The sequence below is a fragment of the Lutra lutra genome, chromosome 16, assembly GCF_902655055.1.
Source record: "Lutra lutra chromosome 16, mLutLut1.2, whole genome shotgun sequence".
NCBI classification, from domain to species: domain Eukaryota; kingdom Metazoa; phylum Chordata; class Mammalia; order Carnivora; family Mustelidae; genus Lutra; species Lutra lutra.
The window spans coordinates 49,231,558-49,259,134 of record NC_062293.1 but is presented as its reverse complement, the minus strand read 5'-3'; the positions used below and the strand labels follow the sequence as shown (position 1 = coordinate 49,259,134).

The 27,577-nt window shown below is 52.6% G+C and overlaps 1 protein-coding gene across 7 annotated transcripts in view; it reads left to right on the top strand.

The window, feature by feature from the left end:
- The first annotated feature begins 2,603 nt into the window (after positions 1-2,603).
- Positions 2,604-27,577, top strand: part of PEMT (phosphatidylethanolamine N-methyltransferase) — an 84,833-nt gene continuing 59,859 nt past the window's right edge. Inside the window, exons 1-2 of one of the 7 annotated variants that reach the window (XM_047708611.1) lie at positions 2,604-2,628; positions 22,645-22,752. In XM_047708611.1, the coding sequence (XP_047564567.1) occupies positions 2,617-2,628; positions 22,645-22,752 (120 nt within the window). In that variant the 5' untranslated portion in view covers positions 2,604-2,616. Of the gene's footprint in view, positions 2,629-10,405; positions 10,435-10,593; positions 10,732-10,922; positions 11,136-11,427; positions 11,467-16,121; positions 16,147-17,735; positions 17,868-22,644; positions 22,753-27,577 lie in introns of those variants that run through there. The other 6 variants (XM_047708617.1, XM_047708613.1, XM_047708610.1 and 3 more) reach the window with 6 other exon arrangements.

Sequence of the window (27,577 nt, the reverse complement as noted above, 5' to 3'; positions counted from 1 at the left end):
AGTCTGGAGACTGAAAGGGAAGTTTAACTGAGAAGTAGAAAATTAGGAGTCATTCATGTATAGTGCCTGGAAGAAAAATCAGGTAATTCTGTTTTTCAGAAGCTGGTTGTATTTATGCATGCATACAAGGCAGCAGCCCCAGTGGTGTTTAGAGAAAGAGCGGCTTTTGTCTGGAAAAACATTCTAAAGGACTCTTGATTGGGTGAAAAGTCTTGGGCTTGCCTAGACGCAAGCGCAAGCTCGCAGGAGAAGGAGTGCTTCATTCCCCCCCAGAGATGGGGAATGGGGGTGTGTGAAAACGCTGTAGGGCGCTGGAGCAGGACCTTAGGGCAGGGACAGGGGTTTCCTTGGGGGCCAAGCCTGACGCCCTTGAGAAGCAGAGATGGCCAACATTCCGTTTTAAATGAGCATGTAATGACCCTTCCTCTTAGAACTCAACAATATAGAAAGGCAAATAACCCAAATAAAAACAGGCAAAGGATAGGAACAGACCTTTCTTCAAAGGAGATAGACAGATGGCCAACAGCACAAGGAAAGATACTTAACTTCATTCATGAAGAGGGAAATGCAAATCAAAACCACAACGAGAGGGGAGCCTGGGTGGCTCAGTGGGTTGAGCCACTGTCTTCAGCTCAGGTCATGATCTCAGGGTCCTGGGATCAAGCCCAGCATCAGGCTCTCTGCTCAGCAGGAAGCCTGCTTCCTCCTCTCTCTCTGCCTGCCTCTCTGCCTACTTGTGATCTCTGTCTGTCAAATAAACAAATAAAATCTAAAAAAACCCCAAACAAACCCACAATGAGACACCATTTCCCAACCCACGAGGATGGCTAGTATCAAAAAGACAAGAAAGAACAAGTGTTGTTGAGGCCGTGGAGAAGTTGGAGAGCTCATGAGCTGCTGGTGGGAGTGTAAAATGGCAGCCACTGTGCAAAACGGCCTGGAAATTTCTCAAAAGGCTAAGTATAGAATTATCCTATGACTCACCAATTTCACTGTTAGAGAGAGCCCAAGAGAAATGAAAAGTGAATCCATTAAAAGACAACAACAACAACAACAACCTGGCGGGTGCCTGGCTGGCTCCGTCAGTAGAAGGTGCGACTCTTGATCTTAAGGTAGTGAGTTCAAGCCCTACACTGGGTGTGGCACCTACTTTAAAAAAAAAAAAGTTAAAAAACCCAAACTGTACATAAAATTTACACACAGCATTATTCACGACAGCTAAAATATGGAAACAGACCAAGTATCCATCAGCGGACAAATGGATGGACAAAATGGGTATGACCATACAATGGCATATTACTCAGGTATAGGAAAGCACGAGGTACGGATACATGCTACAACGTGGATGGACTCGAAAACATGCTAAGTGAAAGAGCCTGGGCACAAACGGTCACACTAACTGCACGAGTCTTCTAGAAGACGCAAATCCATACGGATGGAAAGTTGGTTACCAGTTGCCAGGGGCTGGGTGGGCAGGGTGCAGAGCAACAGCTGATGGGTACAGGGCTTCTCTCTGGGGTGATGGAGAGGTCCTGGAATTAGATCATGATGACGGTCACACAGCATCGTGAATGTGACTCAAACCACTGAACTGTACACTTTAAAAGTGTTGGAATAGTTCTTTGGGGAAGACGCGGTGGCTGCTGTAGGGAAGGTGGGGTCACTTGTTCCTGCCGCCCTCCCGGTCATCACTTCTTAAGATACCTGTAAGACATCCATGGGACCCGAGGTGGCAGTTCACCGAATCTGAATGACTCTAAGCGGCAGCAATGGGGAAAGTCTTTGGAGAAGATACGAGCTGACTCGGTCAGAGGCTCCAAGGCAAAGAATCCCAGTGTGAAGGGACCAGCCTACTAAGACTGTGAGAATCACTCCAAGAAAAATCTCCCAGTGCTGAAGGTTCTAAGATTTGGGATCTTTGCTAGATGAGGACCCACGAACGACTCATGGATTAGCACCGTCCTTCTGTGCTGCCCAGCAGATGCCTCACCCCAACCCTTGATAGTAAGCCAGCGATCAAGGTTGAAGTCACCATCACAGATGGTTCAAGTGATTACCTATTGTTAAAAAGTAAAAGAAGATAAGGTGGTTAAAATAATGACATTTATCTCAATACAGTTTTGTTTTTTTTTTTAAGTAGCCTCCATGCCTGACCTGGGGCTCAAGCTCGTGACCCTGAGATCAAGATTTGCAAGCTCTACCGGCTGAGCCAGCTAGGCACCCCCTACCCCCCAATTTTTTTTTAAGTATGTGGGAACTCTCTGTACTCTGTGCTCACTTTGCCAAGAAAGTACTCTAAAGTGTACTGATTAACAAAACAAAACATGAAAACATGAAGCGGCCAGGAGGAGAAGAAATCTGTGCCCCTGGGTCCCATGGTGCCACCTGCAAGCTGCTAGGCGTTGGGAACCCTCCCCGTGTCTTCACTGTCATGGCCACCAGCCTGCACCTCCCCGGCCCCTCTGTGTTCATCTCTTCCTCTTTCTGAATGACTGAGTTTCCCGTAGGTCTGCAGAGGCTACCCACAGAGGGCTGGTCAAAGGGCCTATTGCCTTTGACCCCATGACAAGCCCATGAGGAACTGGGGGCTCGAGGAGGTCAGGACATTTGCCCAGGATGAATTTGTGGGTAAGTGGCAGAGCTGGGATGGGACCTCAGAAGGGTCCGGCCCAGGAGAGGGGTGTCGCTGTGAGGTCAGGTCCCAGGCAAACCTCTGAGTTTGGGAACAGCTCACCCATGAAACGCAGACCCAGACACTAACACCCACGCTCCCATGAAGGCCTGGGCTCTGTAGCTGGCCTGTCATTTAAAAGTGCTGGTTATTGAAGGCCTGGACTGAAGCGAGGGAAATAGGCTGGCTCTGAGTTTTCCACGGCCTGTGGGTCACTTTGACCTGGCCGGCCCTCACCAGCAGGCACTTAGCCGTCTGGTCCCCAAGCAGCTTGTTCAAGGGCTCACCTGGGGGAGTCCAGGTCAGGGAGGGGGCAACTCAGGGAACCAGGGCAGAGTGGTCCTGGGGGCCACTCCCCTTCACCTAGGGCTGACTCTCCTTTCTGTTCATTAACCTCCAACTGTCTAGTCCTTGAGGGTGAGGTGGTTGGGGTCCTTACTGGATCCGGAGGGTCACTGCTTATGGTAACACTAGCCACAGTGGTGGACAGTGTGATATAACCAACATGGGACTAAATACTTTCTGTGCCCGGGGCGCTGTTCTAAGAGCATGATCACCTTTGAGCCTCACAACAAGCCTATAAGATCAGTACGGTATGATACCATTATACTGATGAGGAAGCAAAGGCCTGCAGATGCTTCTAGGACCTGCCCAGGCTGGTCCTCGAACCCAGAGCATATCAGTCAGCTCTTGCTCTAGTAGTGCTGCATAACAAACGGCCCCAGACTCCAGGGCTCATAGCAGGTGTTTATGCTCGTGTACGGGTCTGAGGGTGGGTTGGTTTGTCTAGTTGAACTTGGCTGAGGGCTCTGCTACAGTCTGGGGTCAGCTGGGCCAAGTTGAGTTCAGGTCTCCCCCACGTGTGTCGGTTCTGGGGCCCAGGCTAAAGGGGCGGCCGTCACCGAGGATATGTGCTTCTTGCAGGAGGTCACGAGAGCACGAGAAGTCAGAGCAAACCACACGAGCTCATTTGAGGCCTCTGTTTAGGTTACGCCTGTTCTCATCCCATCAACCAAAGCAAATTACACAGGCCCAAAGTCAATGGCACAGAGAAGTCTGCTCTACCCATGATGGGAGGCCCAAGGAGGGGTGGAGGCTAGACCAGAGGTGGCCCTGGGGTCCTCTGTAAACACAGCTTGGATGCCAGGACTCAAGGACGCAAGGACCAGGCAGCAGGGCCCCCCGGTGACAGGCTGGGATGACTGTCCCCCTGGGCCCTGCTGAAGCTGGCTGTGCCTGAGCTGCCCCCACTGCCTGCCACGAGCTGGGCTATAAAAGACTAGGATTTATGAAAGCAGGAACAACACACCCGCGGCCAATGACAGACCCATAACTCAGAAGCCAGGACACAGACCCTGCGCACCTGTCCGAGGAGAGATCTGATGCTCCCGGTGATCAAAGCTCACGCTGGAGGTCGGAGGTCACCGCAGCACTATGGTGATGCTCTGGCCCCTCGAGGCACAGCCTGTGGGGAGTCGTGGGCGACAAAACCTACCGGAGGGGCCGTCTGCATAATCCTCAGGGCTCTCCCCAAATGTCAGTGCTGTGAAAGACAGAGTCAGAGTAAGGGACTTTCTGCATTGAAGTCAGCTGTAGGAGGTGAGTGATGGACCCCGGAGCCTGGACCTCATGCAAAACACAGCATGAAGGATGGTCTCAGGGTAATCGGTGAGATTCGCATGTGCCCTATATGTTAGACACGCTCCTGTAGCAACAAGAAACTTCCTGCTTTAGGTCATTGTTCGAGGTTTTGGAGGAAAACGTCATAGTTCTTAGGAAATATCCCCCAAAGTATTTAGGGTCAAAGAGTCTTCAACTTACTTTCAAAAGGTAGATTAAAAAAAAATAAAAATTACAGGACACCTGGATGGCTCAGTCAGTTAAGCACTTGCCTGCCTTAGGCTCAGATTATGATTCTGGGGTCCTGCTCTCTTGCCCTCTTGGTCTCTCTCAAATAGATAAGTAAAATCTTAAAAGAATCATTACATATAAACAGATAAAGCCAACCCTGGGAGACGGTCATCAGCAAACCTAAATGGAGGATATATGGGTTTACGGTACTGTTCTTGCGCGTTTTGGATGGGTTGGAAAATTTTGCAGGTCAAAAACGTTTTTTAAACCCATAAAATTGACAGCAGCCTGATTCATTTCATTAAATAATTTCAAGAGATGGCTGAGTCGGGCTCACGAGTCTTTGAAAGAAGGCACAGGAAGTACATTGGAAAATAGGGCAAATAAAACATTATTCCAGTCAGAAAGGAAAGCACACGGGAAAATGTCCAACATCACAATAATGGGGGGTGGGGAGGAAGCCAAATTAAATAAAGCATAATTATTCAACTATTAATGTTAACTGTTCAGAGTAATCATACTCTAGGCTGGCGAGTCAAGGAAATGGAAATTCCACCTTTATTCGCGGAGTCACGAACCTTTACGGATTTATGTTTTTGCTGACACATAGCTGAGACACAGTGTTACATTAGTTTTGGGGGGTACAACACGCCGATTGGACAAGCGTGTACATGACGCCTTGCTCACCCCAAGTGTAGTTACGGTCAGTCACCCCACAGCACAACGACAACAACATTGACTGTATGCCTCGTGCTGTTCCTTTCATCCCGGTGACTTCCTCACTCCGGAGCTGGAAACTTGTTGGTCGTCCCTCTCCCCCGACCCCTTTTGACTCATCACCCCTCCCCCTCCCCCTCCCCTCTGACAACCATCAGTTTGTTCTCTGTCCTTATGGATCTGTTCTGTTTTCCTTTTTGTTGATTTGTTCGTTTGTTTTGCCTTTTAGATTCCCCATAGGAGGGAAATCCTATGGCACTTGCCTTTGACTCCGTTCACTTAGCACAATGCTTTCTAGGTCCCTCGCTGTCGTTGCATGTCGTGCAGAGGGACAAACCTTTAGGACGGGTTTTTTTTGTTTGTTTGTTTGTTTGTTTTTTTAAGATTTATTTATTTATTTGTGTGTATGAGAGAGAGAGCTACACAAGCGGGGGGGACGGGGGAGAGGCAGAGGGAGAAGCAGACACCCTGCGGAGCAGGGAGCCCCAGGAGTCAGGGCTGGATCCCAGGACCCCAGGATCATGACCGGAGCCCAAGGCAGATGCTAAACAGACTGAGCCACCCAGGCGCCCTAGTCCTTAGTTCTGATTGCTTCTGGCCCTTGCTTTGCTGCCTCCTTCCAGGGCATAGCCCTGCTGTGCAGTTTTCACGGTAAGGTAAAGAGCTGCTGATGCTCTGGTCCCCTTTGAGCGTCTGGGGCAGGGACTGCTTGGTCCTGCTCTGCTGGCCGCCCCGCCCCGTTAGGGTCTGTAATGCTCAGTGGGCTCAAGGCTCTGCCTCCCCTCCCCACCCCATGTCAATGGGAAATGCCATCTCCTCCTGGAGTCCGGGCACTCGCCGCTCCCCAGCCACTGTGGCTTGACAGGGATTGGTCACCTGACCTAGTCTAGCCAGGTGTAGTGCTCATACTATCTGCTGCCCTTACTGGTCCATGTGGAGCCCACGGGATCTCATCTCTGGGGTTTATTTGTTATTACTTTTTAAGATCTTATCTGTAAACAATCTCTACATCACACGTGGGGCTCGAATTTATGACCGGAGATCAAGAGTCACCTGCTCCACCGACTGAGGCTGCCGGGCGCCCCTCATCTCTGAGGTTTGAAAAACAAATGTATTCTCTCCTTTCCAAACATGGGGAGATGTTGTAGTCATCTTCTTGTTTGCTAGCTTAATCCCAGTGTTGGGGAGGATAAACTATGGGATCTCAATCCCTTGAAATCTTTTGAGATTTGCTTTATGCCCCATCATATGGTCGATTTTGGTAAATGATGTCTATGACCTTGAAAAGAATGTATGTTCTGTACCTGCTAGGAGGACAGTTCCGAGGAGAACATGGTAGAAAGTTGGTTCATCATGTTGTTCAAATCTGTGGCCCTACAGGGTTTTTCCTACCTTTTCCCTCAGTTCCCAAGATAAACATTCTAACCCATGAGATATTTTTATTCTTATGAACATTTAATACTCATCTAATACCCTTCATTCCTTCCTGTGTTCCTGGGCTTCTGACTGGGCTCATTTTCCTCTTACCTGCTGGTGATGAATTCTCTCAGCCTTTTTTGGTCTGAAAATATTGTTACTTTGTTTCCATTGTTGAGGAATAACTTCCCAGGGCTAAAATTCAGTCTTGGCCTTCCTTCACTCATCAATTCCTTTGGTAAATTTTTTTTTTTTTAAAGATTTTATTTATTTATTTGACAGAGAGAGATCACAAGTAGACGGAGAGGCAGGCAGAGAGAGAGAGAGAGAGAGAAGCAGGCTCCCTGCTGAGCAGAGAGCCCGATGTGGGACTCGATCCCAGGACCCCGAGATCATGACCTGAGCCAAAGGCAGCGGCTTAACCCACTGAGCCACCCAGGCGCCCTCCTTTGGTAAATTTGCTGAGTGACTGATGCAGGTACTGGGTGTGTGCCAGGTGCCAGAGCTGCAATGGTGGCCAAAGCAGGAAATGTCCTTGCTCTCCAAGAAGAGAAGGGAAGAGTATGTCTGACAGGGAACAGGAGGTGCAAAGGCCCTGTGGCTGGAAGCAACTGACAAGAGGTCAGCATGGCAGGAGTAGAGAGAGCAAGAGCTGGAATGGTGGGCTGTACCTGGGCCATACAGGACCTCGGTGGGGGGGCATGGTGAGGAAGAGTGCTTTGCCTTAGTCCTTAGAGGAGTAGGCAGACTTCTTAGAAAAGATGAAGCTTATCTGGACCTTGAATGATGGATGTGATGAAAAGAAGCAGAGAACGGAGCAGAAGCATGATGCGTTTTGAACACTGAATATTTGAAAAACTGCTGAGCCTGCCCTAGGCTGCGTGCTGTTTTTTTTTTTTTTTTTTTAAGATTTTATTTATTTATCTGACAGAGATCACAAGCAGGCAGAGAGGCAGGCAGAGAGAGAGAGAGAGGAGGAAGCAGGCTCCCCGCCGAGCAGAGAGCCCAATGCGGGGCTTAATCCCAGGACCCTGGGATCATGACCTGAGCTGAAGGCAGAGGCCTTAACCCACTGAGCCACCCAGGCGCCCCTGCATGCTGAGTTTTTGATGTTATTTCCTCCATCCCAGGGAAGCAGGATTGCATAGTGGGAAAAGACCGTGTGTGGCTTTGGGCTGGCCGGTCTGAAACACATCACTTACTCAGCAGTCTGACCATGGGCCAGTCCCTTCCACAGAAGTCAGTTCCCTTACCAGGAAAGCCAGAATAACACCGTCCACCCCACAGGGCAGTTTGGGGGCTTGGGGAAACGGTGCCGAGAGCTGAGCTGACAGCTTTGCAAGAGCTCAAAAAGCTTAGCGGTTTGTTTCTCTGGGTAGAATTTTCTCTTCTGCTGAGAGACACAGAGGGTAAGTCACTTGCCCCAGACCCACAGCTAGAGAGTGGTGGGGTGGGGACTTCATAACTCATGGGTTGCTTTGATTTCCTACTCACTGATCCTGTCACCCTCCCCTTTCCATAGACAGGGTCACTGAGGCCCAGAGAAGTGGTTTGCCCATGGTTACCCCAAAAATTAGGAGTGGTAGAACAATTCATTCATTCACTCATTCTTTCATTACTTAGTGCATATTGCTAACTCTAATCCTTATTTCAGCCTTGCTCAAGAGATATCGTTAAACCTATTTTATGAACAGTAAATGGATTCAGAGTAGGGAAAGGTTTAGGTTTTACCCAAAGCCACCTGATAAGCAGATGCTAATTTTGGTCATAAAAGCCCACTTTAGTAATTCCTGGGGGCCAGGCAGCCAGATCCAATGCCAGTGGAGGCTGGGGGAGAGGGAGGGGAAGGCAATGAAGAAATGGCTTTTAGTTTTGATCCCCTCAGAGCAAGTGTCAAATTCCTGGCCAGAGATGGCAGCAGGGAAATGTTTGCCCTGGAGCTACCTGGGAGATAGTCTGTGATAATGGCTTCCCATTATCTGAAGAATAATCAAGGGGAAAGGAGAGATAACTCTGAGGTTAAAAAGGAGCTATATTTGTTAAAAATTTAGGAAGGGTGGCTTTGGGTCTGTTTCATGAATGAAACACTGTGTGGAAGACTGGAGCAGGCTACCTCAAGAAGTGGTGAGCCTCCTATCACTTGAGGTATGTAAACAGAATTGACTTTGCTACTTGCTAGGGATGCTGAAAAAGTAATATTCCGGTGGGAGAGGTTGGCCTCGACAATCCTAAAAGCTCTCAGACCTGGGAGTCTTCCCAAATTATCTTGGGCAGGAGGCTTTTGATCTGAACCACTCCCATCACATTGGAAGCTGCAGTCTGCCTTCTCCAGGTCTGGGTGTTTTCACAGAAAGGGGCAGGGGGCAGATTCTGGGTGGAGAAGTGGATTCCTCTAGTTGAATCAGCTCTGGTGTGACCTCTGACGTTTACCTTTCTTTGTTCCCAGATACACCAAACACACGCACAAATTCATTTTTCTGGCTTAAAAAAACAATATGAGTGGCCAGGAAGGTCAGGAGAAAACTGGGGCTTGGGGAAGGTAGACATGGGGTGGGGGTCGTGGGGAATGCCCTTCGGAGCACTCTGCCTTGATGGGCTCCCCAGAATTGACTCTGGGTCCGGCAGGCCTTGCCTGGACACCCTGAGAGGGGGAGCACTCCTGACTCTAGCGACAGTGGTCTGTAGGCAAACCAGCTTTTTAGCCCCTACTGTGCACTCAACCCTGTTGTGCCCAATGGTCATTACTTCACGTGGGTCAGATGTGTACTGAGTTTTACCGATGTGTATTTACCTTTTACTTTTTTTGGTTTGTTTTTAAAGATTTATTTATTTGTCAGAGAGAGAGAGAGAGCACACGCAGGGGGAACAGCAGGCAGAGGGAGAGGGAGAAGCAGACTCCTTGCTGAGCAGGGAGATCCATGCAGGGCTCGATCCCAGGACCCTGGGATCAGGGCCTGAGCTGAAGGCAGATGCTTAACCAACTGAGTCACCCAGGCACCTCTTCCCTTTCACTTTTGAGGAGACTGAAATTTGTCCCTAGCCAGAGACCTAGGGCATGCTCCAAAGCCCGAATCCTTCCTGTCCTCCCTGTCTTGTTGGTGGGCTGCCCCACCCTAAGGATGTTGTAAAGGTTGGGCTATCTGTAAAGGGGTCAGAGCAGGGACAAGCACATGGCGGCTGCTCAGCAAATGCTGGAGGATGTAGGTGCTCAGGGCTAAGCTTGAGAGAAGCGAGAAGGAGGGCACCTGAATGAGGAAGCTGCCGGCCTTGCAAAAGTCCCCCCTGGGCTGGCTGAGAGACTGTGCAAAGCTGGGACTCTGAGTCTGTTTTCCCATTTAAATTAACACCTAGCTGCAAGAGGGTCTCTCTTGGACCTGACCATCTAAAATCCCACCTGCTTTCCTAAACTCCTTCCCTCCCACTCTTCTTCCTCCACCACTACTCCACAGATGATCAGCTGTTTCTGGATTCCGTAAGGACGCCTAATTCTGCCCTGTCTCCTGGCCTTTGCACCGCTGGTCTCTCTTCCAAATCTGCCCTGGCCCTACACTTCCCAGGTCTTGCACCTTCTCTCCAATCGTGCCTTCCGCAAGGGGATCCTAAGGTGCTTTGCCTTACCATCATCTGACCTGGCCCCCGGTTTCTTTCCATCACAGTACTGCTCCAGGTTATAATCCTTTATTCATGTTTTGTCTCTTCTGTTAGGAGACAGTGAGGGCAGGGACCTGTATTGTTCCCTACTGTGCCCGCAGCACACACTCGAGTTCAGCAAGTACCCGGTGAGTGAACCAGAGAATGAATGAACAAAGGAGCGGAGGAGGTGTCTCTGCCCGAGCCAAAGAATAGGGAGGCCGTGGGGGCGGGGGCCCAGGGTCCCGAGGAGTAGCCTCTGCATGAGGCTACAGGGTGTGATCGGCCTGCACCGCCTCTGGCCAAAAGCAAATCTCAGAGGGGGGCGGGGGACCCCGAGCCTGGGCCAAAGTCCAAGTCCGGAGGGGGCTGCGCAGGAAGCTTAGACCTAGGACCCGCAGCCGCCAGCTCCGAGCCCCGTCGCCAGCCAAGGACAGGGAGGCCAGGTCAGTTGGCGGGCTGGGTCCGGGAGCCGGGGACCGAAGGGTTTAGGGGAGAGCCCCCTCGGAACTGGCGGTCACCGCGGCGTACGACCCTGGGGCTAGTAGCTCTCGGCTCCTTGAGATGCCGTCGCGAGCTCCAGGACAGTGGCGCCTCGCGGGGACGGGGAACTACGTTTCCCAGAAGGCCGAGAGAAACTGGGGTCACAGGGAAAGCGCCCCGGACGGCACAGCTTCCCGGTACGACAGGGCAGCTTTGGGGGGTGAGTGGGCGGCCGCAAGGCCCCGGCGGAGGCCCCCTAGAGGTGGCCGGGCTGGGGGGGACGTGGCGGCCGGAGGCAGAGCCGATGAGCAGCTCTGTGGCGGGGCCCGACTGCTGCGGAGGCCTCGGCAATGTCAACTTTAGGCAGGTACCGACCGGGCCCCGCGGCCGGGGAAGCAGGGAGGGCTCGCGCGGCCGGGTGGGTCTTCTGCGGAGGCCGCCGACGCCCAGTGGGCGGGGCTCCTGTTGCCAGGCAACGGGGGTGGGGGCGGGGCGAGGGCGGGGCTGCGTGTTGGAGGGCGTGGTGCGTGTGTGTGCGCGTGTAACAGAGGGATTGTGTGTGTCAGAGAAAGAGTTCCTTAGTGTGCGTGTGTGCGCGCGCCTCTGGGATTGTGTGGTCAGAGTTGTGTGTGTTTTGTCTGAGTGGGAGGGTGTGGGGCTGGAACTGGGCGTGGAGGCCTGTGAAGGAGGCCGAGCAGGTGTGTTTGGGAGTGTTCGTGGTGGCAGCATGTGGGTGCGTGGGAACTGGAGGGCCCCGTCCGCAGTTCCGTCCCCCCACCCGGCTTGAGGCCAGGTCTGCGGAGGAGGCCAGAGAAAGGTTTGCGCCCGCCCCCTGGCCAGAGTTGGCGGCAGAATATCACCTCCTTACCGCGTGGATGGGTGGAAAGAGTGGACGACCTGGAAGCCTTGCGCCACGATGGGGTGGGACGGACCCTGCCGGCTGGAGAGCCCGGCTGCCCTGGGCGGCGGACGTTTGGCAGACTCATAGGCCAGAGGATTTGTCTCTTTCCTGGTGTCTCTCCCCAGGCCCAGGCTCCCCTTTCCAATAGCTCTTCCTTTCCTGCATTCTGCCTTCTATCAGAGCTTCCTTTTTCGCACCTTTCCACCTTCGTCATCAGTCAGCCGCTCTTCGTGGAGCCTGGGAGCTCCGTCGCTGCCTGGAGCAGCCTTTCTTTAATCTAGAGCGTTTCTCCCCTTTATTCATTCACTGAAGACAGTGAATTTGAGACCAGCCGGGGGGCATGGAACATTCTCCGAAGGGAGTATAACTGGTCAGTGTTTCAGAGAGTAGCTGGTGGAAAGGTGGGACGGAAATCCCTGTATCTGTGAGGAGGTGACCTGTGGTCTGAGACCTGGTGATAAGCCCTGGTCAGCAGGGACAGCAGGGCAAAGGCCTTAAAGGCGGGGGTGTTTGTCCAAGGAACAAAGAGAAGGCAAGCCTCTGACCCTGAGAGAGTGCAGGGTGAGTTGACATTGGTAAGTGGGAAGCAGGAGAGAGGAAGAATAGCGCCCCCAGGAGGATGATGATATCTCATGGAATCCTTAGAATCTTAAACCACAAATGGCCATTAGAGAATCTCTGGGCCCACATGGTCAGTGGTGGGACTTTGGGTGTTTTCTGCCAGAGCAAATCTTGGAGGAAAAGAGCACTTGGAATGCCAGGGGGACCCTAGGCATTGCCTGGCTTAGGGGGTGGATGCTTCCTGGATGAATGACTCCGTGGGGAAGGGTAGGTCACCATTAACTTGAGGTGGGACGTCCTTGAGCCAGAGGCCACAGTGTGAGGGGGCAGTGGGCCCAGCACAGGCCCAGTGGAGTGTTAGGGTGCTGCAGGGTCGACCGAGCAAGGGCCATGTTCTAGACCTAGCAGCTGGAGTGAGAATCAGCTATGGAGAGGGGAAGGTTAACTGGGTTTGCGTGGGACAGGCTTTTCTGCTCTCTCCCTTACTCCAGAGTGTGATGGGGCTGTGGGGTTGGAGAGAACTGGGAGTGCTTCTGGGACTAGGTCAGGGTGACCCTAGCTGACTAAAATTTGTTTTTTTCCCACTGCTGCGTTAGTTGGGACAGTTAAGCTTCTTGTTTCCAAAGGATTTTTTTTCTTAACAACAACAACAACAACAACACAACATTATTATTATGTATTTGTCTGTGGTCATTCTCCTCCTCCTTCAATCACAGTCTCTACTTTTAAAAGATCTTTAAAAGATGCCAGTCAGTCGCTGGCCCAAGTGAGCATCAAGGTTTCTTTTCCTCCACAGGCATCTGAGCGGCAGGATGCCAGCCTGCTCATCTAGCACCATCGATAGGAATGCAATGTGTCCCATTTATCATGTAAACTTCTCTAGTAGCCACATTTTAAAAAGTGAAAAAAAATTGGTGACATTACTTTTTTTTTTTTTAAAGATTTATTTATTTATTACAGAGAGAGAGCATAGGAGCGGGGTGGGGGCGGGGTGGGGGTAGAGGGAGAGATAATCCCCAGCAGACTCCCCGCTGAGTGCAGAGCCCCACATGGGGCTTGATGCCATGACCCTGAGACCATGACCTGAGCTGAAGTCAAGAGTTGAAGCTCAACCAATTACCACCGGTGCCCCAGCGTTCCTTTCAAGAGTATATTCTGAACAGTATAGCCCTTGGGTACAATGCCCTTAACCAGCTACTTGCTGCACCTGTTCCAGCTGATACGGAATTTTGGTTTTGTTTTTAACTAAAAAAAAAAAAAAAAAAAAAAAAAAAATCACCCTTTGGGATGAGGAGCGTATCTACTGTGGCTTTGCTGGCAGTGGTCCTTCGTAGCCCTTTGCCCTCCCTGCCATGGGATTCCAGAGCCTTGCTGCTTGGCCTGCCAGCGGCATGAAGCAAGTTGGCTTGTAAAGGATGGCAGCAGGGACTTCCAGTTTGCTGTCCGCGGGCAGGGATGCCTCCAGGACTCAGAAGATGGCTCCAGTGGGGCCCAGGGGTCCTGGCTCCTTGGAGAACCCAGTCTGGCCAGGCATAGTCACGTGGGCCCCTGTCATGCCCTTTTCTGTATGGACTCACCTGTTGTCACGAGCAGATGGCTGGTTTCACTTAGTGTATGTGTCAAGAGGTGCCCTTCAGTTTCTTGATCTGTAAATCAGGGATAGTAAATGGGGCTTATGAGGAAGCCCAGAATGAGCTAAGGGTGTAGAGGAACCTTACAAATTGTCAAAGGTGGTGTTCAGAAGGTAAAGCCCTTGTGTTCAGGAAGCTTCAAGGCCACGATGGCGGACAGGCCTGTTGAGCTGTGCAGTTTCCATTTGTGCTGCGAGAGCCTGATAAACCGTGGGAGGTAAAATCTAGGGACAGACGTGGGAGATCTTGACTGCCTTTGGGGGGAAGATGTTTGCCTGCTATACAGCTTGTTTAGAAGAATCTTTGGATGCTGTTACTTTATTAGAATAACTATCAGTCCGTTTGATTGGATGACTGATTTTGTAAAGTTCTCAAGGACCTAATTTTTGTCATCAGTGTTTTGGGTCAGAGTCAAGACAGCAGGGCAAGGGCTTTCCTCAAGCCCTCATTATAACCTTGGGCAAGTCACTGAACCTCCTAGAAACTCAGTTTCTTCTGCTCCCGTTGAGAAGATCACGTGGCTTTTCCTTATTTGGCTGTTAATGTGATGAATTACATCAATGCTTTGATGATCAAACCAGCCTTGCATTCCTGGGGCCATGCAGGGTCCTGAGGTGTTATCCTTCATCTATATTGCTAGATTTGCTTTGGTTTTGTTGTTGTTAAGGATTTGGATGGCTCAGCTCATGGATAGGGTTTGTAGTTTTCTTGTCGTGTCTCTGTCTGGTTTTGGTGTTAAAACAATGCTGGCCTCTTCTTGTGAATTATGAAGTGGTCTCTCCTGTTCTGTATTCTGGGAGAGATTGTGTGGAATTGGTGTCATTTCTTCCTTAAAAGTTGGTAGCATTCATCTAGTGAAATCTTCAGGGCCTGGGGCTTTCTGTTTTGGAAGAGTTTTAACTGTGAATTCATTTTTTAAAAAATAGATATAGGACTATATGTTGAATGAATTTTGTTAGCTTATGTCTTTCCATGATTGGACCATCTGATCTGAGTTGCTGGCTTGTGGTCCGTAAGCTCTTTTATTACCCCTGTAATGCTTGTGAGGTCAGTGGTGAGGCCCCCGTTTCATTCTCAGTATTGCCAGTTTGTGTCTTCTTATTCCCTTGGTTGGTGTGACTAGAGGTTTATCTTTTTTATGTTTTTCCCAAAGAACATGTTTCGGATTTGATTTTTCTCCCCTCTCTGTTTTTCTGTTTTTGGTTGATTGATTTTTGCTTTTATTTTTTCCTTCTGCTTGCTTTGGGTTTATTTTACTTTTCTTTCCCCAATTTCTTTCTTTCTTTTTATTTTTTTAAAGATTTTATTTATGGGGTGCCTGGGTGTGGCTCAGTGGGTTAAAGCCTCTGCCTTCGGCTCAGGTCACGATCCCAGGGTCCTGGGATCGAGCCCCGCGTCGGGCTCTCTGCTCAGCGGGTAGCCTGCTTCCCTTCCTCTCTCTCTGCCTGCCTCTGTGCCTACTTGTGCTCACTGTCTGCCAAATGAATAAATAAAATCTTTTAAAAAAAGATTTTATTTATTTGACAGAGAGAGATCACATGTAGGCAGAGAGACAGGTGGGGGTGGGGGCGGCGGGGAAGAATAAGATTAGTTTGGGGTGCCTGGGTGGCTCAGTTGGTTGAACATCTGTCTCTTGATCTCAGCTCAGGTCTTGGTCTCAGGGTTCTGAGTTCAGGCCCCCACTGGGCTCCCACACTGGGTGTGGAGGCTACTTAAGAAAGAAAGAAAAAGAAAGAAAGAGAGAGAGAAAGAAAGAAAAATAGATTGATTGATTTGTTTTGTGGTCTGGACTGTGGTCTGTCTCCATGGGTGTTATGTGTGCCTGAGAAGAATTTGTCATTTGCTGTTATTGTGGAATGTTCTATAAACGTCAGTCAGGCCAAGTGGTTGGTGGTGATGTTCGGGTCATCGCCGTCCTTACTGATTTTCCGCAGACCTACTCTGTTACTTCTAAGAGAGGAGGGTGGAGGCCCCCAGCTGCTGTCGTAGATTTGTCTGTTTCATCTTTTAGTTCTGTCGGGTTTTTCTTAATGTGATAGCTTCAGTTTTTTTTTTTTTAAGAGCAATAACAATTTATTTATTTATTTATTTATTTATTATTATTTTTTAAAGGTTTTATTTATTTATTTGACAGAGAGAGATCACAAGCAGGGAGAGAGGCAGGCAGAGAGAGAGGAGGAAGCAGGCTCCCTGCTGAACAGAGAGCCCGATGCGGGGCTCGATCCCAGGACCCTGAGATCATGACCTGAGCCAAAGGCAGCGGCTTAACCCACTGAGCCACCCAGGTACCCCTAGCTTCAGTTTTTTAATCTGGAAGATGGGCATGTCCCATGGTGTTGTTGCATGGCCTGAATAACGTTAACATTTATCCAGCCTTGCTAGGTGCCCCTCACTGTGCTAAATGCTTTCCTTGCCGATCTCAATGTGCCACTCTCATTCAAAGCCTTCGTAGTGCATGTGACTTGCCCAAGCAAACACAGGGTTCGTCAAGCTGCACTAGACTGGGGTGTGCTGTGGTTCGGGGCTGTGCTCTGTCCTTCCTCTTTAAAGCCGGGGCTTGGTGTCCAGTAACTTCCCAGGGGAGGTCAGCTGGCTTATTGTTACTGCTTTTAATATATAACACGTATTTGATAAAAGTACTCTGTAGCATCACCCTAGTGGGGTGTGTCCTGAGCCCTCGAGGGCGAGTGTAGAAAGAAAAGGGGTCCGCAGCTCATGATCATGAAGTGGGGGGGGGACCCAAGGTGGAGGAGATGAGGGCCTTGATGAAAAGCACAGGACCTGCCCGTGGGTGCCACTCCCAGGAAAGGGACTCGCTTTGGCCCTGCTGACCAGGTTGCACACGAGCTGCCAGAGCCTTTTTTGCATCTGGTGCAGTTGATTGATGGGTGAATGAACGTCTTCGCCTTTCCTGGAAGGAGTTATGGATTTGGGGAATTAGAGCAGCTGCTGGCTGTTTCTTCTTACCGTGGGATGTAGGAACGCCTCAAAGCAACGTATTTTCCGGAAATCGGCTGTGGCTGACTACCATGGTGTTATGACATTCCAACAAACCTCCTGTCTTGAGATGGTTTCCAAAGCTCGCATGCCCTCCGATTCCAGCATGGAGCCTACAGTCCTTGGATCAGTGTCCTCTCTCCACCTTTTCCGTAGAATGTGTGTATCCCCAGAGGGCCCCTCCAGAAAGAGGTGAGGTGTCCGTCTGCGCTCTTTAGCAAACAGAGGGAGAGCACAGAATAGCCTCAGCCCTGGGAGCACCCTCGGCACTGTGTACTTTCATGCCCGGTCTGCCCTCCATCCAGAATGTCACCTGGGGGCTGGAGGGCTGCAGTCTTATCACCCCCATGTCATCCAGGGGAAGTCTTAGGCTGCGACTGGTCACAGAAAGCCTACCTGTGGTCCCTCTCGGAAGGTGGGAGTGATCTGAGCCCAGCTCACACTGTGAGCTGCCTGGAGACCTTCTTCTGAACCACACGGCCCCCCCCACCCCATGCAGAGTAGAACAGGCGCGGCCGGGGGCCCGCCTCAGTGAAACTCTGAGACTCTGGCATGATCGTTCTTGTGTCTGTGTCCTGTGTCAGGCACAGAGCTCTAACCAAAAGTTACCCACTCCGTAGAGAATGCTGGGGGCGATCTGGGAGTCCCCTGGGAAAGGCAGAAGAGGCTGTGGTTCTGAAGACATACTTGGCAGTGGTGGAGAGCTGGGCTGCAGGACCCCAGCCCCTCTGGCTCCCTCGCTCACCCCATTCCTCCTGCCCTTTGCCGTATGTGCTGTGTGGATCCCACTTACGATCGATGTGACTTTGACTCTCTGGGCCCCTACTGTTTGTTTGGATGTCACAATGTTACCCTGGGTGCTGTTGACCCGCCGCAGATCATCCCCCTAAAGTGTCCTCCAAGCCCGCAGTAAAGTGAAGTTGCTATGAGCCGCTTCCTCAGCCACCCGTAGGGTGTCAGTAGCCGAGCCCATTCGTCGGTGGCCCGAGTGGAATTATTCCCGGTTTCGGTAGGTAGCGCCTGTCCTCTTTTCAAATACAGAGCTCTGCCATCTGTGACCTTGGAGCGGGATTCCATTCTTAGAATGACCCGGGAGAGAAAGCCAGGGCTTTTGCTGCTTTAATACGGTTGGGGGAGGGGAGGGGGGAGAACCCTCCCCTTAGGTCAAGGCAGCCCACTGGTGTGCAGGGGTGATGAGGGACCTGGGATTGGGCATTTTTTGTTCTTTTCGGCTGAGCCGCTTTCGGGAGGGAGGTCCGCCCTTTCAGGTGAGTTCTGGGAGGTGACAGCAATCAGAAAAGGACATTCAGGCCTCTGGAGGAATACCCCGGTGTACATTAGTCATTCTTTCCTGCCAAGCAGGCCCTTCTCCAGGCAACGCAGATCCCACGCTCAAGGTGACCCGGGTAACTGGATGCTTTCCTCCCACCAAGACAGGTTGACCTGAGGGCACTGGGACCTGGTGGGGGCTGAGGTTCCAGTTTTAACCAGTTCAGTCCTAATTGGGAGACTCTGCTGGATATCCCTTGGCAGCCAGCTTCGGCTGGTGTTGTTAGCTTGCTAACCTGTAAGTGCCTCAGTTTCCCTTCCCCTCAGCTCCCACTGAAGGCAAAAGCAGCAAATTTGACCTGCTCATTTGCCCCATCTCTTTGGGAGTATTTGAGGGTTTTCCTTGCCCCATCGGCTGTAGTGGCTGCAGCATTTCTAAGTCCTGACAGAAAGCCTCAGTTTCGGTTTGGAATCTGGAAGGGCAGGTCTGGCCAAGGCCTGGCTCTGCCCCCTCTAGCCTGTGATCTGGGGGCTTCTTTGAGCCTTTGGCTTTCTTATCTGCAAAGTAGTTATAGCCACAGTGCTTGCCAAGGTGAGGTACCGAGCCTTAAATAAAGCCTCTTTGATCTTGTTATCTGCACTGGAAAGTTTCTTGCCGGAGGGTCATAGTCCTCAGACTCCCCCCAGAGTGTCACCTCCCTGGTGGCTTACTCAGAATGACATTGAGTTGAATCCTTAGAAAAGCCTTTGGCATTTCCAGAGGCTACGGTTTCCCCCAACGGCCAGAGGGGAGATAGGGGACACAGTTCACGGTTCCCAGCGAGGAGGCCCTTGCAAACTTTCCTCTCTGGGGAGGTGTCATTTACACATAGTGAAATGCATAGACCTTTGTGTCCAGTTGGAAGGTCTAACGGGCAAGGTCCTGGCTGGCCAGGCCCCCGCTGAGATGGCAAATACTTCCATCACCCCCGAAAATGCCCTGTGCGGCTCCTGGCCGGTGCCCCACCTTGTTTCCCAGGCAGCCACCATCGACGTGCCTACGCCTTCTTGGGCCTGCCCTGAAGCACTGGTCTGGTTCTCTCCTGCTGGCATCCCCAGGTTTCTAGCCGTGACCCTCTGGCCATCACCTGCACCCTCTCTCCAGCTGGATGGGTCCCTTCTCTGGACCTCACACTTCACCGTCTTTCCTCCGTCTTGGTCGCTGGGGATCCCGAGCAAGGGATGTGGGCACGGAGGGGGGCCTGGAGAATCAGGCCTGCAGATAACTCTGCCTATTGGTAAAACGAGGCCGCTGATGACCACGGGAGGATAAAGTCGGTGGGAGGCTCATGATGGGGGAGTGGGGGGATATTTCACGTTCCAGGTGTGCTGGCCCTATGCTCCGCTATGTGATGATTCAGAGGGTAAGCCTGGGTCTTAGACGGCCTTCTGTGTGCAGCTTCTGGTGGACGGGTGGTGCGGGTGCCCGGCTTACGGCGTAGCTGAAGGCTGCAAGTAGGATCTGGAGGGGATGATGGGTAGTAGAATTTGGGGGAGGCGGCAGGGCTTCAGGACTGCTGATAACCCCCCTGGTGCTCTACCCGCACTTTTTCCACCCAGCTGTACACCCTAGGGAGTGACCTGCCTTGAAGAGACCCCAGCCCTGGGGTTTCTAAGAACCTTAGAAAGCCCTATCCCGTGCTGGGTCTGGCCATCCTGCCTCCCACCAACATTTGTGAACACTACTTGATTTCTCAGCCTAAAAGGTGCCATAAAAATATTGATGAAGCACAGCGCCTGGGCAGCTGGTGAATCTGTCGCCTCAGAAACGGAGGGATCTGCTGGCCGCTGTTGGCCGCCCACCTGCAGAATCTCCACGGCGGCTGCTTGGGCAATTTTCTGCCTCCAGTTTGAAGCCAGAAAGGGGGGGATCAGAGTCCTCGGAGCCTGGGCAGCTGAGCTGGAGGGCCCTTCGTACCTTTAGCCTCTGCTTTTTACTGATGATGCAACAAGGGCCACTGTTCACTCAGCAAACATTTACTCTTTGTGCCGGGTGGAAGACACAAAGTTGGAGGAAAACATGGCCCCTCACCCGGAGGGATGAGTATGAGATAGGGACCTATAACCAAATAATCACAATACCGTGTGCACTAAGGACACAGAAGAGAGTGCCATGGGTGAAGGTAGAGGAGATGCTCCTGCTGGGTCTTGAGGGGTGAATAGGAGTTTGTCTGGAAGTGTCAGAGGGATAGTGTATTTCAGACACATGCGGACCCACCGTAAAAGGGTCTAGAGCGTGATGTTTGGTGTGAACGATGGGTTGGGGCAAGAAGGATCGCAGGTAAGGTGGGTGCAGGTGAATTCATCACCTGTCAGTGAATCCTGGAATGGGTGAGCCAGCCCAGTGCAGGTGAGGAGGCCCGGGGTCCAGAGTGTGGCAGGAAATGAGGTGTGGAAGGCTGGCTGGGGCGAGGATGCCCCATCCTGAGGGCAGTGGGAACAATGGGGTCAAGGCACAGATTGGACTCCTCGATGAGAAGGGGGAAGGGTCAGTGACAGTTAAGCTGGGTGTTGAGGGTTGATATGGGGACCAGGGAGCGGAGGCAGTGAGGCAGGCACTGCTCTGAAAGTGGCCAAGCAGGACCAGAGCAGCAGCCTGGTGGCTCCGCAGGTCAGCTCTCCTTCCATGCCTCCTGGGGCTCCTGTTCCACCAGTGAGCCCCATCGCAGCCTCTCAGTGGGCCTTGCAATTGGGTGCTTAACAAATATTTCCTTTCAAACAGAAGATAGAACATCCTTTGGTTCAGTCACAGGCTTTAGGGGCTTTGGGGCTGAGGTGTGCCAGTCTCAACGCCAGGGGAGGACAGCCTGTTCCGAGGCCTGTTCAAGTTGTTTGGTCCTTCACCAGTGGCTTTGCCTCTTCTGGTGTGTTCTCCAGGGCAACTTGGAGTTTCCCTTTACGGCCCCGAGAGCCGCCGTGCCTCCACTGTTCTGCCTGACAAGCTGGGGGCCTCCAGGGGGCGTCTGACCTGGGACTAGAAGAGAAGGAGGCTGGAGGGCAGGGTGTGGGGTTGCCTGCCTGCTGGGTGTCGGCACCATCCACAGGGTGCCAGACACTGCGGTCAGCTTGGGGCAAGACTGTGCTTCCATTGTCACCCTTCCCTGTTTGCTGAGTGGTTCCCCCTTTGTCATTTGCTTATTAATAATGTGCTTGGGCACTTGTGGCCACTCCGTCCCTCAGCCATTTCATCCCCATGTTCCCTTAGCAGTGTGCCTTTGTTGGCTCATTCATTCTCAGCTCTGCCCTTGGCCCCTCAGAGATGAAGATTGCCTCTGACTGGGACAGGAGGCCCACATGTGCCAAGGACACGCCTGGCCACATCTTCCGTGCTCAGTGACTTTCCAGAGTCTTCCCATCGTCTCTACCAGGCAGGGTGTCTCAGTGCTGCCCCTGGGGGACATTGGGGCCATGTATGGAGACATTTTTGGTGCCACTGGCCCCGAGGGGGTGGCAGCCAAGGGTGCGGGGGACAGTCCCGCCACAGGGAGCGCTCCATCCCTATGTGTGGATGATGGAGGGCGGGAAACTCTAGCCGTTGATGCAGCTAGTAGCATGAATCTGGTGTGTCACTCTCCAGGGCCTTTTTTAAAAGACATACCCAGAAAGAACATTTAGTACAATGTGGTTATGTGTTATTTTCTATAAATGTATATATGTGTATATGCTGTGGGAAGTCTGCAACTTGCTCTTCATTGGACATTTTTAAAAGAATATCACAACTTGACACATAACGGCTAGTTTGTTTGAATTCAGTAGCTTTGCTGCTTTAGGAATGGGCCCATTCTGTGTGGCCGTCCTTCCATAGGTGGACGGCTACAACGCTTGTCTTTTTTCACTGCAAGCACACGCACTTTGCACACTCGACGTGAGTTCCTCTGGAACAGGCACTTGGGAGTGACTTTGCTGACAAGGGGGAGCACGCCTTTTGCTTCACTCCTTCCCCAGCATTCAAGCCTGGCCCTCGTTCAGGTTGCCCTGGAGGAGGGACAGGGCTGCTGTCTTAGTTCGCATTTACCTGATTACTAGGGAGATTGAGCGTGTCTTCCCACGAACGACAGCCCCTGGGGTTTGCTCTGGGGCCTCCAAAGCCCTCTGCAGGTGTGGCCCCAGTCACAGCAGGTGGTGATCCAGAACTTGGTCCCGGTGGGGTCCCTTCCCCATTAGGGTGTTGGCTGCTCATGATTTCCTGGTCGAGCGTCCCCGCACACCGCTCCTCCGCCACTTGCCCAGGCCACCCTCTGACAGGGCACGATGCGGCTGATTGGGTTTTGGCTTTTTATCTTCAGTTTTATGATTACACTGTAGTAACCTTTGCTGGACTTGCTTGTGCCCGAGCCTCCCGGTGTGTTCCCCTCCCGGCGTGTTCCCAGAGGGTAACTATGTTTCTGAGTTCTGGGGGCTTTTCACTTCCTGTCCGGCGTGCGGGGGCCGTCGGGGGACTGGGCAGGTCTCCCGCTGACGCTGCTCTGTCCCTGCAGGCAGACCTCTACGTTATGACCTGGCTGTTGGGCTACGTGGACCCCTCGGATCCCTGCTTCGTGGCTGCCATCCTCACCATCACTTTCAATCCGCTCTTCTGGAATGTGGTAAGTGCCCTAGCCCGGCCCTGTGTGGGCTGGCTGTGTGCACGGACAGACGGACGGCTCTTCTCTCTCTCCATCGGTCTCTGGCCAGGGTGGAACCGTCCTTTCTGTTTCCCCAGTGGGGTCAGAGCCCAGTTAGGGAATGCTGGCCAGGCCAGGATCCCACGACATGCGGGCAGTGACAGTCCCCGGGCTGCTGCTGGGCTGGGCCAGCGGGCTGTCCTGTGATGAGGCTGCCCACATGCACCCGACGATCTCAGTCTTCTAGAGGCTGCTGGAGATGGCCTTGGCTTAGGGGCTCCCTCCCTTCGCTGCCACACTGCGCAGTCAGGTGGCTTTCTAGGGAACCCTCACCCTCTCTGATGTGCTCAAGAAACTTGATTTGTTTTTCCTGAACGAGGCTCCTGGTGAAATGGGTTTGCATGGCACTGGAGTGTGTGTGCTGGGGAGCAAGAACGAGCGAGCAAGAAGTGAACACAGAAGGAGACAGAGCAGCACCCAGCTCGTCTGTGGGTACGGGGATGCTCAGGACCCAGAACTGTGGGGGGGGGCAGGCTGTGTGGGAAGGGGGCCCCGAGCGCTCTGAGGAAGGTGTGGGAATGGCGGACAGGCCCTCCTGCTACCGTGTTTCTCTGCGATGCCTCCTCCCTGTTGGGAAGCTCTTGGGGTTTCTGCAGGGATGGAAGGGGGTGGCGGTGGTGCCCCAGGGCCGCTTCCCGAGGCTCCTGCCCTGTGCCTGTGCCTGGGTTTGCTGATGCAAAGCCACGGACGTCCTGTGATCGCCCTTGAGGGTAGCCTGAGGAGTAAGGCCAGCTTCCCGGTTAGCAACACACTGTTCCAGACTGTTTTCATTTCAGGTGACCACTTGGTCCCAGGGGCGGAACATGACACGTTTGTCACCTGGTTGCTGAGTTAGAGTCTTTTCTCTATCTGGGGAGATGGGTGGTGGGTGGGAGTGGGGGTGGGGCGGGACTGCTCACTTCACAGAGGCCACATTCGGAATGTGCTGTCCCTTCTGTCCTGAGTGCGCGGGACCCACCCTGAGATGGCTGGTGCAGGCCCCCCCGGCTGGAGGGGACCTGAGGGGAGGGAGGGGCTCTAAGGGTCAGAGGTTCGGCTCGCTTCATTTTGTAAAACCATTCTTTTTTTTTTTTTTTTTAAGATTTTATTTATTTATTTGACAGACAGAGATCACAAGTAGGCACAGAGGCAGGCAGAGAGAGAGGAGGAAGTAGGCTCCCTGCTGAGCAGAGAGCCCGAATACGGGGCTCCATCCCAGGACCCTGGGATCATGACCTGAGCCGAAGGCAGAGGCTTTAACCCACTGAGCCACCCAGGCGCCCCATATAAAACCATTCTTGAGGCCTCCTGGGACTCCTGCTTCAGTCCATAGAGGAACCCCAACTACTACCACACCCCACCATGTCTGAGCTGACCCTGACCTGACAGGGGCCTCCCAGCAAGGGCTGGGCTCCCAGAGGGCCTGCGTCTCCCTGTGCTCTTCTGCTCATCATTCTTTCTCCCCCAGCCCTGCTCCCCACCCCCCAGCCTTCCTCCTGCCACACAAGATCACAGTGGGTAAAACAGCTGGAAAATGGCCCTCAAAGATGTATGTCCATGTCTTGTCCTTGGAACTTGTGACTGTTACCTTACATGGCAAAAAGGGGAGCTTTGCAGGTGTCAGGGATCTCAGGATGGGGAGATTGTCCTGGATTATTGGGGTGGGCCCTCAGCACAGCCCCATGTGTCCGTATAAGAGGGAGGCAGAGGGAGATGAGAAGACACTGGCTTTGAAGACTGAGATGATGCGGCCACCAGCCAAGGAAGGCTGCGTCCACGGCCACCAGGAGCTGGAAGAGGCAATGAGGGATGGATCCTCCCCTGGAGCCTGGGGGTGGGGGGAGGGGTGGAAGTGCAGCCCTGCTGGCACCTTGATCTGGCCTAGAGACACTGATTTTGGACTTCCGGCCTTCAGAACTGGGAGAGCATAAATTCCGTTGTTCTAAACCACCTAGTCTGTGGAAATGGGCTACAGCAGCCACAGGAAGCGGGTGTAGGGTCTCAGAGAGGCTGTTAATCCGTGCTAGGAGGGCTGGCTTGTGTTGGGAGTGTGCAGTGCTCTCCCTGGTTCACTGTCCATGCCCAGTGCTGAGGGCTCAATTTACTGAGTGCGCGGCGGGTCCTGGGGACACTTACTCATGTACAAGCCCCTTCCTTTATTTCCTGTGGGCTCTTCCAACGGTGTATTGAAGTTCATTTTTTTTTTAAGGTTTTATTTATGTATTTGAGAGAAAAAGAAAGAGCGCTCATGTACACAGGAGCAGGGGGGCCAGGGGCAGAGGGAGGCTTCCTCCCTCAGCAGGAAGCCCGAGGGGGGGCTTCAATCCCAGGACCCTGGGATCATGACTTGAGCCCAAAAACAGATGCTTAAGTGACAGAGTCCCCCGGGCACTCTTGCAAGTTCATGCTGAAGTTGAGCTGTGGCCCACAGCCACGTGGTCAAGGTGCTTAAGATTTGGGCAGCTCAGAATCTGTGCACTTGTCATAGGCTTTTTTCTTTGGTTGTAGTGTTTGATTGGCCTTGCTTTTAAAAAAGTTATTTCACTGGAACAGTCTGTGGTCATCAGTGGGAGAGAGGCTCAGAATGGGAGCCGTTAGGGGAAGGCACTGTGGTTTAGTGGGCTGCCTCGGGCCAGACAGTGGCAGAACAGGCGGAACTGGTCTGAGTGGCCTGCCTCCCCCTCCCCCAGCTCTGCGTGAGCAGTAAGCGAGGGGGCACCTGTAGAAGAGCATACTGAACATTGACTCAGTGGTGAAGAGAGCTGATAATCCGCGGGACTTGCGGCAGGGACACTGTGCTGAGTGTTCCACGCAGCGTTTTAGTTGCTCCGCAGGGCGAAGGCTGTTACTAACCCCTTTCGAAACTGCCGGGAAGAGGTTCGCTCATTTCTTCAGCTGCTTATTGATGGCCCACCGCACATGTGCCAGGCACAGTGCTCAGGTTCCAAAGGAGCTGACGTCGTAGGAGGGGGACCCTGAATAAACTCACAACCGCCATCGAGGGGGGTTGGGGTTGGGGGGAGTGAAGCTGGGGAAGCAGGTGGCCTCTGAGCCGAAACCTGCGCCCCCCCAACATGGGAGGGAGCTCCCTAGGTATCCCGGGAGGAGGAAGCAACAAGTGCAAAAGTCCTGGGTGCTTTCAAGGAAGGGCCGCTGGCTGGAATGCGACCGAGTGAGAATAGAGAGCAGCAGGTCAGAGAGGGGGTTTGGCCTAACAGCACAGGCCTTGTAGGCCATGGGGAGCACGTGGGGTGGGGCGGGGCGTTCTGAGCCGGGACCGTGGAATGCGTGGCGTGATCTGACTCGGGTTTTCCAGGCAGCTGTGGGCTTATGAGAGCAGATGCGGGGGGAGAGGGCGGGGCTGGAGGCAGTGGCGGGGCCTGAGGCCCAATGGTGGCTTGGACCAGAGTGGCACCAGCGGAAGTAGAAGTGGTCAGATTCTAAGTGGTCGTCAGATTCTGGGCACGGTTTGAAAGCCGGAAGAGTCAGCAGGATTTACCATATTTTGGTGAGGAAGTGCCACCGAGAGGAAGCTCTGCCAGGTGCAGCTGGGACCTGAGTGAGTTCTCAGAAATGAGGATTTGGTCAGTCTGGCACACAGTTCCCCAAACCCTTGAAATCTCCTAGTCCTTGAAGGCCCGAAAGGTGTCTTTTGTTAGGTTAACGAGGTGACGTTAGGCCCCTCCCCCACCTAGGGCGGGGGGGCGGGACATGTTGCCAGAGGAACCAACCACGTGATGGAGGAGGGGGCGGAGCTGGAGGTGCAGTTTAGTAGCCAAGGGCCAATGATTTAATCAGTAACCTCTGTCAAGCAACCTCTGTGAGACCTCGCAGGGATGGGGTTGGGAGATGGGGCGCCTTGGGTGGCTCGGTAGATTGGGCGCCTGCCTTCCGCTTGGGTCATGATCCCGAGGTCCTGGGATGGAGCCCCGCGTTGGGTACCCTGCTTGGCGGGGAGTGTGCTTCTCCCTCTGCCCCTTCCCCTCCCCTTCCGCGCTCTTAAATAAATAAATAAATAAAATCTTAAAAAATAAAAAAAAGAGTGGGGTTCAGAGAGCTTCTGGGTTGGTGGACACATGGAGATTCGGCGAGAGTGGCATGCCCAGAGAGTGTAGGCCCTCTGCACCCCTTACCCCTTCCTCCCCCTATTCATCTTTTCAATTGGGTGATGATTCCTGGCCTTTAATATCCTTTGTAATAAGCTCGTAATCAAGCAAATGAGCTCTTCTCTGAGTTCCGTGAGTTGGGCAGATAGGGTCAGAAGTGAGTTGAATTGTGGGACACCCAGTTGGTGTCAGAGAATTGGCTGGGTGTGTGGGGACGAAACCCACACATCAAAACTGGGTGTAGAGGGGCGCCTGGGTGGCTCAGTGGGTTAAAGCCTCTGCCTTCCGCGGTTCATGATCCCGGCATTGGGCTCTCTGCTCAGCAGGGAGCCTGCTTCTCCCCGCCAATCCCTGCCTGCCTCTCTGCCTACTTGTGATCTCTCTGTCAAATAAATAAATAAAATCTTAAAAAAAACCAAAAACAAAAACAACAAAACCTGTTTATAAAAACAAAAAACAAAAAACTGGGTGCAGAATTGTAGAGGCCGTGGCCAAGGTAGGGGCTGAGGCAAGAGAGCTCCAATCTGAAGGTATTTGGGAGATTCTGAGGGGAGACCTTGTGAGTCTGGAATTGAGGGGAGCAGGATGGCTGAGGTTGGTGATGATGTGTGAGGAGGCCATGGACAGTGGCCCAGGCTGAGTGCAGCCTTGGACCAGTGCCT